The sequence below is a fragment of the Oryx dammah genome, unplaced genomic scaffold (assembly GCF_014754425.2).
Source record: "Oryx dammah isolate SB20612 unplaced genomic scaffold, SCBI_Odam_1.1 HiC_scaffold_3, whole genome shotgun sequence".
NCBI lineage: Eukaryota > Metazoa > Chordata > Mammalia > Artiodactyla > Bovidae > Oryx > Oryx dammah.
Genome location: NW_024070187.1, coordinates 85600198 through 85614506, shown reverse-complemented (window position 1 = coordinate 85614506; position 14309 = coordinate 85600198). Strand labels below are relative to the sequence as shown.

At 38.3% G+C, this 14309-nt stretch overlaps 1 protein-coding gene across 3 annotated transcripts in view; it reads right to left on the bottom strand.

The window, feature by feature from the left end:
* SLC4A4 (solute carrier family 4 member 4) overlaps positions 1-14309 on the bottom strand; it is a 366663-nt gene that overhangs the window by 210669 nt on the left and 141685 nt on the right. For all 3 annotated transcript variants that reach the window (XM_040237036.1, XM_040237034.1, XM_040237035.1), the window contains exon 4: positions 2820-2955. In XM_040237036.1, the coding sequence (XP_040092970.1) occupies positions 2820-2955 (136 nt within the window). The remainder of the gene's footprint in view (positions 1-2819; positions 2956-14309) is intronic.

Sequence of the window (14309 nt, the reverse complement as noted above, 5' to 3'; positions counted from 1 at the left end):
GGAAGATCAGAAGCTCAGTTTCTGACATTTTACTTTGAGATGCCTGCATGCATGCTAAGTCACTTCAGTTGTGCCTGACTCTATGTGACCCTATGGACTATAGTCCACCAGGCTCCTCTGTCTCTGGGGATTCTCCAGGCAAGAATACTGGAGTAGGTTGCCATGCCCTCCTCCAGGGGATCTTCCCAATCCTGGGATCTATCCCAATCCTGGGATCGATATAAGAAAGTGGTTCTTATATCTTCTGCCTTGGTAGGCAGGTTCTTTACCACTAGTGCCTCCTGGGAAGTCCTCTGAGATGCCAACTACCCATCCAAATATTTGTTTTCAATCAAACAAGGCAAGAAGTCTGGGCTAGAGAACTATATGCAGATGGCATCAGTGTCTTGATGAATTAGTTTGAAACATCAAACAAAGGTCCTCTTTCGGGCTTTGTCAGTGGTGTGCTGGCTACCTTGGGCTGGGTACCTGGGTACACTGAGCTGTACATCAGTCAGAAAGAAATGGATTATCACAGACCTCTAACTGATCACATAATAATTCTAAGAAATTATTATATTTAGAACAGTAGATTCTAAGGCAATCAGTTCTCAACTAATCATAATCATAATCTCTCCCTTCAGGGGAATGAGTATAATGAGGTAGACAAAATGAAAAAAAGAATATCACATATATGATTAATTAATTAATAGTAACTGTGGCAAGTCCTATATAGGAGAAGTTATAGAAGGTAGACTATTGTCAGTATGTTTCTCTCTGGACAGTTTCCTCCATGACATGGTGTACACCCACCACCCTTTTTCTCCAGCAGTACAGTCTCTCAGGAACCCATGACTTCACCAAAAGGACACATATGTTGTTCCCAAGGAAAAAATAACCACCTTTTAAAGATGGAAAAGTATTCATGACCATCTTAACCTTTAAGAATCTTAAATGAAAATACTGTGTCCATCTCATTCAATTTTGAACTACTGATACAATGAGCTGTGATCCCTTCACATTTCTGGGACCAGAGGTCACATAAAATAAAGTACAGTCTGCATTTGGCTGAAATTAAAAACAGAATGCTGTACCTGAATTCTACTCTATATAGGTACTCGCACAGAATTTTAAGATGAAAGTTAAGAATCAATGGAACTCTTCTAGTTGCAGCTGATGACACCAATATACAAAGAGGGATGGAATTTTAGAGCTATAAAATGCAATGATATTAGAAACAATGCAACCCTAATATGACTCTCATTTGACAACATAAAAAACACAAGCTCAGAAACTACATGATTATATGACCTGCTAGTTAGCAGCAAAGTCAAAACTAAACCAAAATCTCCCCGACACTTAATTAATGCTGCACCAGTATAATTCTCACTCTGATCTGAGATACTGGTACAAGTTTTCAGTTTGACAGACTTCTTCAGGAGAATTTTTTATCAAATAAAAGCATACTTTATGAAAAACTTTTAATATCCAAGTGATTGGTGCTAAGAGAGGGGAAAAAGAGACAACGAGCGGAAAGAGGCCCCCAAGAGAGCAAAGAAGGAAGAGCTTCAAGAGGGAGCATTTGAGATGCTGGGGCAGAAATGAGTTATTGCTCACTTCTGTATTCCCAGTACCTAAAACAGTGCCCAACACGTACTGTATATTCAAAACGTAATGGCTAAATTTAATTGATTTGAAATAAATTACAGCCTATAAAAGGCATGTTGTTTGGGCTTCCCTGGTGGCTCAGATGGTAAAGAATCTGCCTGCAATGTAGGAGACCCAGGTTAGAGTCATTAAAAACATATTGGCTGAATTTAACTGATGTGAATTAAATTACAGCCTATAAAAGGGATATGTCCATATTATTTTGTTGGTGAAAGTCAAATACATTGAACCTCCATATAGTGATGACAACAGACTAATAACTGCCACTATATCAACATCTTTGTAGTAAATGATTTTTATATGTCATAGACGATTTAATGTGGTGTATATAACTAAATCTACATGTAGAAAGAAAGAAAAGCTCTGTTGTGAGATTAATGAAACTTTAGATATTTGTGCAGTGCTTAACAATTTATATAGCATTTCCACATGTATATATGTATGTATGTAAACATACATGACACAATGATATATCTAATATAACATGATATATATTTATAAATAAACTATATAATATAAATACAACATATTGTAACATATATATTTATATATTGTATATCTTAAGTTGCATACATATATATATATTATATGTATATTTATATATGGTGATGAATGTTATGAGCTGGCAGGTGACAAGGGTCTGAAATTAAACTCAGGTCCCTACTACTCCCAATTCAAGTGAACCTTCTACTTGTTTTCACTCTATTTTTAAAAGATGACAAGTTTTCACTTGGAATAATGGCAAGTTTGTGGATAATGGTCATTGTCTTCGCCACCTCCCCCTAACAGGGAATGGGTAACAAGTAAGAAATGGTACCACAAGATACCTTGGCATGTGGAGACCATGGGTATATATCTTCAGGCCCTCATTTTAGGTGCCTGACTTTCCCTCTTTAAAATATTTTATTGTTAAATACCTATAAATGGCGATTTACTTCTATATCTTATAAAGGTTAAAATGAAGATCAATGACCCCAGCAGTGAAACAAAGGGTGTCCTGCATCCATGTCAATGTCAAAGAGAAGAAAAAGAATCTTTTCAATCTTTAACCAGCCAACCTCAGGCTCATCGGTCATTCAAAGTGCTCAGGTTAGAGAAAGGGGCTCACAGACAAGGATCTTGCCCCGTCCTTGTTTCCCTGGCTCAGTCTTGCACACTCAGCCATGCCTCACCTCGCTGTCTCCTTCCATTCCATCTCCTGCCCATCCACGGCCAGCAGCTCATCCAGTTCCGTGAAGAGCTGAGGGGGTGCTGGGCTGTCATCCTCCTCGCCCAAGATGAATCGGATGCGTTCTGCCGCAGGAGAGACTGCAGAAGTGAAAATACTGCGGTTAAACATCGGCTGGACAACCCTGAGCAAAGTGTAGCTCCGAGGTCTTCCTCTGTCCCCAGAGCTGGTGGGCTTCCCTTCCACATTTTCAGTGGACATCTTCCTTGCCGAGCCTCCCTCGTCCCCAACCTAAAGACAAAAGGAATCCAAGGCCTTCTCTACTCCTTTGGTTCTGAACCGTGTCTCAGTTCTCCACCACGCTCCAGGAGGACAGAGCTCCAATTCCACGTCCCGACTGACAGAGAACCTTTAGCCCTCAGATGAGCTGAGGTCCAACCACGTGAGCTTCTCTCTTTCTCTACTGATGACCCATCCAAAAGTCTGAGACAGAAACCAGCTGGAGCCAATCATTTTCTCTGTAGCAGTGGGAGGGGGCAAGAGAGCACCCCAATCCTAAGTTTCCCCCAGGCCCCCGCCTCCCAGCCACCCTCCCTGTGCCCAATGCCCAAAGCCCATGCATGCCCTTGCAGGCTCCTTACTGCCCGTAACTGCCTAACTGCAAAGTTGATGAAGGAATATTTAACAAGACGGAGCCTCTTCTTTACATAATGGCAGTACCCAAAAATGTTTAGTCACACTTCAGTGCACTTGAAAAACAAACCCAAGTAAAATATTGTACACCAGAAGGGGAAAAAACCTTCCAACTTGCTTGAGCACATAATTGAATGCCCTACTAGCTCCTTCTGACCCCATCTCCTAAAAGTCATGTAATGAAAAATTAACTAGAACCTCCTCCTAGATGTGGGCTGTTTTCTCTTTAAAATAAAAGGGGAAAAAAGGAAAGCTTTTGGAAACTGACAGTTATAAGATAAAGCCCATGGATACTCCTTATAATCCCCAAAGAATGGTATATACATGTGACTGTGGTCCAAGTCCAAAGAATGGTATATACATGTGACTGTGGTTCGAGTACACAGATTTATTCATCCGTAGAGCTTTGTAGTAATATATGCTCTCAACCTAATAAAACAAAAATAATTCCTAACATCTGAAAACTGCTATAATATTAGGCAGAATAAAATTCCATAGGTCAAAATACATTTACTAGAAACTCATGAAAAATATTCAACCTACCTAGTAATCAAAACTAATTATTAAAATAAAATACATTTTGCCTATAAAAATGGCAAAAACTTCAAAGAATGACACTCTCAATGTGGGCAAGGGTTTAGGACATATGCACCAGCATCTTTCAATTTACATCACTGGTAGGAGTCCAAACAGAAACATCTTTCTGAAGGGAAATTTGAAAAAAAATATGGAAATGTTTTCAAAGTACATCTATCCTGTGAGCCAGCAATTCTACCCCTAGAAAGATGTTCATTTCAAATAAATAACAGTTGCTATTGCAACATCTTATCTACAGAGCTGACCACTAGAGCATATTTTGTAATTGAGAAAACTAGAAAAAGCCTAAATGTCCAAAAAGGAGGACTGGTTAAACAGACCATTGGTTAAGGCCATTCAATCAAATACTATGTCACCATAAAACATAAAGATGAGATTATTGTTTTTTGACATGCATACCATATAATATTAATTGAAAAAATAAAACTACAAAATCACGTGCATAAAGCAACCCACTCTGCCAAAGAAAAAATACACACATATCCATAAGATAGTCTGGAAACGAGGGAGCCCTCATTTTGCATGGTTCTAATGAGTGTGAGTTTCAGCTACTACAGTTGAGTTAAATAACCCCAGTAGCACAGCACCACAGCTTAAGTTTCAGCTGTGTGGTATATTAACTATGAGTAATCGCATAAAATACAAAGTTCACTGCCAGCTCTTCAGTCCATCAGCTACCACGTAAATAACATACGTGCATCACGATCATGACCAATCATAGTGCCCCTTTCAAAGTCTGCCAGTGACTGGTCACTACACATTTGTTATCCAGTTCACGCACAGACAGCAAAGTGAAGAGTGGTTCGGCCTTCTTTTCTTGCAATGATAGATGCATATGACATGAATAATCAAAAGAGGGAGTTGGCCAGCAAAGATGGAAGTACAGCCCAGAAACGCTGGAAGTGCAACCTACGTCAAACACAAATGGAGTTAAGACCTAACTGATTATGGGAATGTAGATAATGCTGCCGTTCCCCATTTGAGAGACTCCAGATGTACAGTCAGGGGAACTTAGTGAAAGCAAACTCATTAACATAAATAGTAAGGCAAGCGGTTGTAACAAAATGATAATGATGTCCCAGGGGAAGTGATACTGGCAAAAAAAAAAAAAAAAAACCTTCACGTTTAAGGAACTCTCATACACATTTCCTGACATGGAAAGCACAAAGGATAAAATGCTGGAAGCTGATCCAGACTTAGGAATATGACAACTCCTCTGGGCACAGAAAAGATGTTCACTCCATTTCATAAACTGTACTACAGGAAACAAGCAAACTACTTCTGACAAGATTTTACAAAGAAATCAACCGCTTTAATCTCAATGCTTCTAATGTTTTAAATTAACTTGTACTAAATAAATACTGGTTTTATTATTTCTTTCATTTCCCTCTACCTTTACAGTCAACACTAAGAGAAATTTTAATGATTTGGAAAACTTTTTAAATGTCAAAGAACAATAATAACTTTTCTCATTGATCATTAGGATTGTTTTATATAGTTTCAGCTTGCATAGTCATTTTTATGGTCCTGCAATACAATGCAAAGCAAGGACTGCCTGTATATATATCTTTTAAATGCTATTCAGTTTATTTCTAGAGCTTCTATTTTCTTTTTTGCTTTCATATCAATTCTAATACATGCATAATTCATTCATGTATTCATTCAGCAATATTTATTGAGTAATGTCTATGCTTTAAATAGGTTTTGCTTCAGGCTTTGAAGATAAAGCAAAGAACCTAACAAAAATATTCTAATTTATATGTTGGAGGGAAAACAAACATTAACTAATTAATTAGTTAAGTGAATAAGAAAGTATATAAACCAGCAAACAAGAAAAACATCTGCAAATTGTTCTGTGCTTCCAGAACATTAAAACAAGGTAACTGAATACATATTAACTTAAGATACAATATATTTTACTTTTGTAATTAGAAAAAAAGTGGCTTTGAAATTTCCTAAATCTCTGGGAGAAAAAAAAAAAAACTAAAGTTCTAGGATTTTTGTGTAAAAACATTTGCAATGTCTTTCCAATCAAGAAACGGGATGTGTGATCATTTTAGAGGATCAGAGAACACATAAAAGGAATGATAGGAGGGTAAGAAACGACTGGGAGAATTTGGAATCTAAATACTACACCTAACAAGGAAAGCGTTCACATTACTAAAGATATAGCTATTCAGCACAGTGGTTCTGAAACTGACAGTCACAAATTTGACTGATTTTCATCAACATTCAACATCAAAGATCCCTGAGACAGACAGAATTAGCTTTCAGAAAAGTCTATGTTTAGAGAATCAACTTTTTGTTCATTTCTAAAAGATGCTGTCTGGCTTTGTCTTCACCTCTAACAAAGAATGAACATCTCTCCTGCTTAAAAAACAAACTCTCCTGCACAGACCCTGCACAGTTCATCTGTGCTGAACTGGAATCCACAGAGCACTACTCTGCAGTCTGAAGTTCTCAAGTTAGAACTAAGTACAGCTCACTGCTTATCAGACAGCAACTTGCTGCACCTCTGCAAAACAGAAAGAAAGAAAGATGTCATGTTACCTCCAGGTCTTCCTCTCTGGGCACCGCGACTGAGCACCTTTCACAAGTTGTCTTATTTATTAAATATAGCCTCTGAGCAACCAGTATAACGATCTCCAGGATAAAATTCCAAAATCACATGTCATAAACTGGCTTGCCACTCTAGTTTCTTTCCTCAGTTGCTCCCCTCACCAAAAGAAAGCTTCTCCAAGAATCAGAAATAAGAGGTATTGTATTGTCAATATCAACATGTGGGAGAGGCATCTTCCAGGGCCAACAAACATCCTCCCCATTTTTAACATCATTATTAACACCAAGATATGCAGGGTGCAATGAAGTATGTCAGGAATTCATTTTTCCCCTATAACTTTTGATCAGATAAAAGTGAAGTGAGTGAAGTCGCTCAGTTGTGTCCGATTCTGCGACCCCATGGACTGTAGCCTACCAGGCTCCTTTGTCCATAGGATTTTCCAGGCAAGAATACTGGAGAGGGCTGCCATTTCCTTCTCCAGGAGTTCTTCCCAACCCAGGGACTGAACCCGGGTCTCCCACATTGCAGGCAGATGCTTTACTGTCTGAGCCACCAGGGAAGTCCTGGTCAAATAAAGAAATGAGCTAAATACGAGCTATACTATTATTTTCAAACTCCTTAGCCAAACTGGGTTTGAATCCAAACTCCATTACTTATTTGTTGTGTGATCTGAGACAAGTTAGTTATCCTCTCTGTGTCTCAAGTTCCCCCACCTAAAAACTGGAATGATGATGATCACCAGAGTAGCTAAAATACAAGATTACAGATTCATTTAAAAATTGCCAGCCCTTACCAGCAAAACCTGCCTGGCTTCTAAGAAAGCAAGCTCTCACAGCTGTTAGCCTTGACAATCCCTCTATGTTGAAAAGATACTAGATAAGAAAGAAAATAGCCAAAAGTTCTGCACGTTTTACTTTAGTAAATTAAGTGGCTTCAGTAATGAGAATGCAAAGGTGTCCATACAGTCCAGGAAATAGCCAATAAAAGAACAAGAAAATAAATAAACCCTTTCAGTCTTAATTTAATACCAGAGGAGTAGGGGGTTTGAGAACATCAGAATATCAACTTGCTTTTACACATGAATAGATTACAATTCTAAGTAATAACTAATCTAGTTTCATCATAAAAGAAAACCTAGAGAAAAAATGAGAGAGGGTAAGAGAAGAAGAAAGAAAGGAACGAGAAAGAGAAACTGTCAAATTCATCCAATTACTTTTGTCAGAACAGAAGGTCTGCAGATCAAAATGAAGTTAATGCCTTTAATCTGCTTTGATTTTTTTTTCCTTTTTTCATTCATCCTCTGGGTTAAAATATATTTTGGGTTTTTGAGTGGTTCAAGAATTCCCTGGAGGGTCCTACTTGAATGTGGTTACCTCTGACCCAGGTCCACCTGTCGGAGGACAAAGTGATGGTCTGCAGGGGCTGGGGACACGTGGTACCAGCAAACCCCTGCTACCGACAGGAAGAAGGCAAATGCATGGCAGGAATGCTGTCCACCCACTGCCACCAGCAGCCACCACAGCAGACATCATCCTCACACTGTCTCCTGTAGAGCTTGAACTTGGCCTCCATGTTCATCTGGGCAGCCACCATCTACATATCAGCGATGGCAGATGCAATGAAACCTCTCCACCATGCCTTGGCTACACAACAGTCTACTCCCCATTTGCCTTTCTCGTCACTCTGGCCTCAATCTGTGTGTCCATCCTTGTCTCCCACAGCAACCCAGAAGTGTCCCATGACAGAATACAACTACACTATTCTTTCCTCTCTGATTCCATTTCTAAGGCCCAGTTGAAAATGCTAACTTTTCCAATAACCTATAGTAACCATTCCCCAGAAATGTGAATCTCTCATTTACTGAAATCATAACTACACTTTGAATTATTCACTGAGGCACCAACCAATACATGGCTTGCTCGTTATTACCTAACTTTTCTAGATGTGCCTTGTCTCTCTAACTAGGTCACTGAGGTCCTAGAACATAGGGGCTGTGTTTTACACACCCTCCTTAAAGACCAATACAATACTGTGCACATAAGAGTCATTCTGAGTATTAATGAATTAAGTTAAGTCGCTCCCTCAGTCATGTCCAACTCTTTGCGACCTCATGGACTGTAGCCCACCAGGCTCCTCTGTCCATAGAATTCTCTAGGCAAGAATACTGGAGTGGGTTGCCATTTCCTTCTCCAGGGGATCTTCCTGACCCAGGGATCGAACCCAGGTCTCCCGCATTGCAGGCAGACGCTTTAACCTCTGAGCCACCAGGGAATTAGATATGGCTAAACAAACCTTGTACATTTTCCAGCACACAAATATGTGCTTGCAAAAAGCAGCTGACATCAAGGCCTCTGAAATGGAAAATATCTAAGTTTTGAAAACTGCCCTTATTCTACCCTTCCCCTTAATCCATCTTTGCATGAACTGTACCAAAATACAGTCGCCATTTCCTGTTATGTCACATATAAAAGAATGAATACTTCAGGTCAACTATTTTCCTCTGCTAGATGCAATCTCCTTCTACCCTGAGGGACCACAACATTTAATGTGCACATCTATTAAGACATTTAATATCCATGGCTCAGTGTGTTATTCATTGCTGTACTTTGTCTTCACAGGTTTTCATGCCTTACCTAAACTGTTCTTGTCACCTACCACATATACAGTGAAGTTATACAAAAGAGAATGGATGGAAAATTGAGTAAAAGACTGAATGAAAAAAAAAATGAATAACATCTATTCTGCCCCAGTTCCTCACAGGATATCGTTCTATGCTTCTGTCCTCTGCCTCTTGTTAATAAGCTCAACTAGGAAAATGACATGATGGAAAAATGCAAAAAATGGAAAACAGGGGGGTAGTGGGGTTAGCGAGATTTGAAGTATAGTTCCTACACTTTCATTTGGTAATGTAACTGATTAGTTTTCAGTGTATTCAACATGCCATGGTATTTGTTGAGATAATACAAATATTTTTAAGATAATATCTCTATCTTCAAGGAATTAATGCTGGAAGGTAACATATAATAATGTGGAACATGTTATCAATAAAAATGTAATAGTCAATATGTAAGACTTTTGAATGGTTACACTGGACTAGGCATTGTGTGAAGCACTTTCATTTACATAGTTTATTTTACACAAGCCTATGAAATATCCACTACTATTATTCTCTTGTATTTCTTTCGCACTACAGCTAGGGAAACTTGAGTATCAAGAAGCTAAGAGACTTCTCCAAGTTGACATAACAATAAGTGATATGACCTCAAATCCACTTGTGTTATTTCCAAGCCTACTTCTTAGCCACCACACTCTAATGGATGATCTCATCTTTAAAGATGCTCAGATTTCCATATGAACAGTACAGACAGTAAATGTACTGGATTTCAGAAGAGGCAGAAATCATAATGGCATATGAAATAGTCCTAAAGTAAATTAATTGGACATTTGGTTCATTATCTGCTGAAAGGCAATTTGTGAACGTGCTCTTTTATTTTTGGTCTGTAAAACCTCCCACTGTGGTCACCCTGCAGGCTACCCCAAAAAAACTTTTTTTCAATAGAAATAATGATCATAATGAACATTCATACTGAGCATGACAAGTTTACATGCAAATCCCCTTCTGTGGGTTAAATGAGGACTTCTGGATTTTTTATTTTCTCCTTGTCAAAGTCCACCATCTGGTAAAGTCTTAGCTCTCAAACCAAAGTATAAAAAGAAATAACTATTTGCTTTTCCAACTTATTAATGTGCTATCACCAACTGGTTTATATAGTTATCATTTTAAGTATTCATTTCTCTTCTTCATGCGGAGATAAAAGTTTGTAGGTCGGTATCATGGTTGTTAAAACCTTCACAATTACCTATTAGGCCACTGTAGTACTCAAATACACTTAAATGTATATATAAAATCCTCAAACTTCTTTTCACATTCATAACTACAAGAAATGATTAAATAGCTAAATGTATAAATCTCCATATTCATACAAATCTTTAACATATACACATACATTGCAAAGGCATTTGTTACTCCTGCCCACCTAGCAACCCTGACCTTTTTTTTTTTTCAATAACACCCCATTTTCCTTGGAGAAACATCTTTATACTTAGAAGTCCACTGATATTGAATTACCCGCTGTGCCCCAGGCCTGGACAATAAGAACATCACGATTCTTGGCCACAATAATTAATTTTTGACTGGATATTTTATCTAATCCAGGACAAACAGAATAAATAAGCATTAGCTTTTTTTTTTTTTTTTGAACTTCCAGGAAATAAATCTTCACTTTATGCTTAAGGTGCTAAGATGGTAATAAAAGCTTCCAGTGTAGATGGCCACCTTGCAACCCTAAGGGAAAAGCGTACCTGGGAATAAGGAACTCAGAACCAAGATAGAAACAGGTTCCTGATACTATCATTTAAGCACCTAGATCCAACTATGCCTGAAGTCAGTAACTTTTCAATCATATGTAAGGATTCCCTTTAAGCTAAAAGTAATCAGAGGCAATATTTTTTGTCACTTGCAGCCAAAGAGTTATGATATAGATGTCTATGCTTCCATTTGAATGAGTTAGGGTAGGGCGAACCTATATTAGTCATCCATGTTTCAGCTCCTTCAAATTAACTGAAGAATCTGTTTTCATAAATCCAACTTTTATTGGAGTGATCTGTTCAAGTCATGAGACTTTCTCCATGCCTGAACTCACCTCTCCTTCAACATATCCAGAAAATGACTATTGATTTACATGCTGGCAGGCTCTAGACAGGTAAATTAGACGGTTACTTTTTCTGTTTCAAATTAGCTAAGAAATTGAAACAGGCAAATAGCATTCATTAAGGTGGATAATTTTTTAAAATACTTAGGTATCCATGTATTTTAAGCTCCCACACATGAAAAGCTGCCAATTATCACAATTATCCGTAATATGCCATGACATTATTACTCAGCTATAAAGAGTCAACAGCAGTAAAAGCCTGGATTTCAGAATGCTACCAATTTCAGCCAGCAAGAGGTGATAAAAAGTGGAGTTTGCTGAGACATTTTTGGAAAATACATGTGTCTTAGCCTTTCATCTTCAAAATATTGGAAAAAAATTAATTTACCTAAGGGTAGCATTACCAAAATGTTAACAGGATGCCAGTCATGTCTATAAGCTATTCAGAATTCTTTTTTTTAATTTAAATTTATTTATTTTAATTGGAGGCTAATTACTTTACAATATTGTATTGGTTTTGCCATACCTCAACATGAATCTGCCATGGGTGTACATGTGTTCCTCATCCTGAACGCCCTCCCATCTCCCTCCCTGTACCATCCCTCTGGGTCATCCCAGTGCACCAGCCCCAAGCATCCTGTATCCTGCATCGAACCTGGACTGGTGATTCGTTTCTTATATGATATTATACATGTTTCAATGCCATTCTCCCAAATCATCCCACCCTCTCCCTCTCCCACAGAGTCCAAAAGACTGTTCTATACATCTGTGTCTCTTTTGCTGTCTCGCATACAAAAAGGTGGTAGCTCTTACATTCTCCAATTTATTCTGCATTTCTCCTTCATAATTTCTGGTAATATGGTGTGTTGGAAAATTAAAACTAGGCTTTTCAGTGGGGTTACTATATGTATTTACAATGCTGCTGGGTGTTCCCTAGTAGTCCAATGTTTGGGATTCAGTGCATTTACTGCCATGGTCTAGGTTCAAGCCCTGATCAGGGAACTGAGATCTCACAAAACCACAGCACAGTCAATCAAAATAATAAATGCTGCTAAGATGTTCACAGAGAAGTAGTCCCAGTGATGGCCTAGCAGTCAAATTTTATCTATGAAACTTCAGGGCACATCATATTGAAAAAAACATTGGCTCAAAGTCTTTGGGGGTCTGCTGATGCTTTTAATTAATCATTCCAAGTATATTAATTATATTAGTAACACTATTCCAATATTTCAATAATCTCTATCAGAAAGACATAAAATTTTAATTAGTCATTTTGGGTTTTAGCAAGCTCGGTAGTGATCCAAACTAAGTAACTGTTACAGACTGGGCTGTGTCTCTGACAAATTTCATACGTTGGAAACTCTAGTCCATAATGTGATAATATCTGGAGATTATTAGTTGAGTTTAGATAAGATTATGAGAGTGGATCCCTGATAATGTGCTTAATGCACTTATGAGAGGAGATACCAGCAAGTTTACTTCCTCTTTCTCTCCGCCATGTGAAGGAGACACAGGGAGAAAGCTCCCATGTGAAGCCTGGAACTGGGCCCTAACCAGGGAACAAAATCACCTGGTACCTTGACCTTGACTTCTCCGCCTCCATAACTGTGATGAATAAATTCCTATTGTTCAAGCTACATAGCCTACTATAATTTGTTATGACAGCCTGAACTAACACAGTAACTAAAGTAATCAATGTTAAAGCTGAACTTTTTGACTTTTTTTCTAGACTTCTCTTATCACCCTATCATTTTCCCTACTTCACTGAATCCAAGTTTGCATGGTATTCATGAGCCCTTGGGGAAGAAATGGGCTCACAGAAATAGTAATAACCCAATTTCACTGACACTGTCCCAGAGGCATATAGTGAAAAATCTGCAGTCTGCACCCCACTGATATATCTACCTCTCAAGGAGTTTCTGGGCCCCCAAGGGATGAGTCACACTTATTCTTCTGGCTCCAGCCCCATTGTTGATGCCCTCTGTCTGCAAAATCATCTAGAGAGGGTACCACACTGTAGACATAGTCACTAGGGCCCAGCGTGGCAGTGTCAATACCCTGCTAAGGAAATCAGCATCCAGAGTTTCCAAGGAGGCAATACCCAAGGTGCCAAAGCAACACAGTAGTGAAAAAAAAAAAAAAAAAAAAACAGCAAGTGACCAAGAATTCTGGATGGAATGTCATGACCAATAATGTGGATCTGATGAGTCAGTACATTGTTCAGAGTGTTACTTGGCCCCTGCTAGAGTCGTAAGTTATGTCTTTTGACACCTATTACATGCCAGAGAATTTCCAGAAGAAAAACGACTCAAGCAAGGAAGAAGAATTCCTATAACCATGCCTATTCACTCAAATGTAACCAGAAGGGTGTATCTGCCTTGTTAAAGTTACAAGATACCTAATGCCTTGAACATTTGGATAAGCATTAACTTTGGTTCTTATTTTTAACTCCCTTCTAGTCTTTTGTTCAGATCAAATTCCTTTCCCCAAAGAACCAGCTTTATCCTGATCCTTCCGTGAATCAATACATTCTGTTTTGTTTATTCCAGTTATAATTGGGCTTCTTCAAGCTTACCGATTTATATAGTATGTATAGAAAAAAACACCAGAACCAAATGTTAGCAATTATTATCCCTAAATGATAGAATTATTGATGATTCTTGTCTTCCTCATTTTGCTCACGTGTAATCTCCAAATTTTCTAAAATTAACATTAATGTCATTATTATAAGGAAAACAAACCCATTAAGGTATATTTAATTGCTAACTTGAGGACAGTCATGCCAAATTAGTGCCAGGCACTTCCCTACCATACTTAAAATTGCAGAATCTCAATTATCTTTCTCAACAAAACAAGCATAACCCTCATGCATTTGCCTTTACTGCTGTCTAGGGATTCAAACAGCCACTTCTGAACCATGTTACAGGACTGG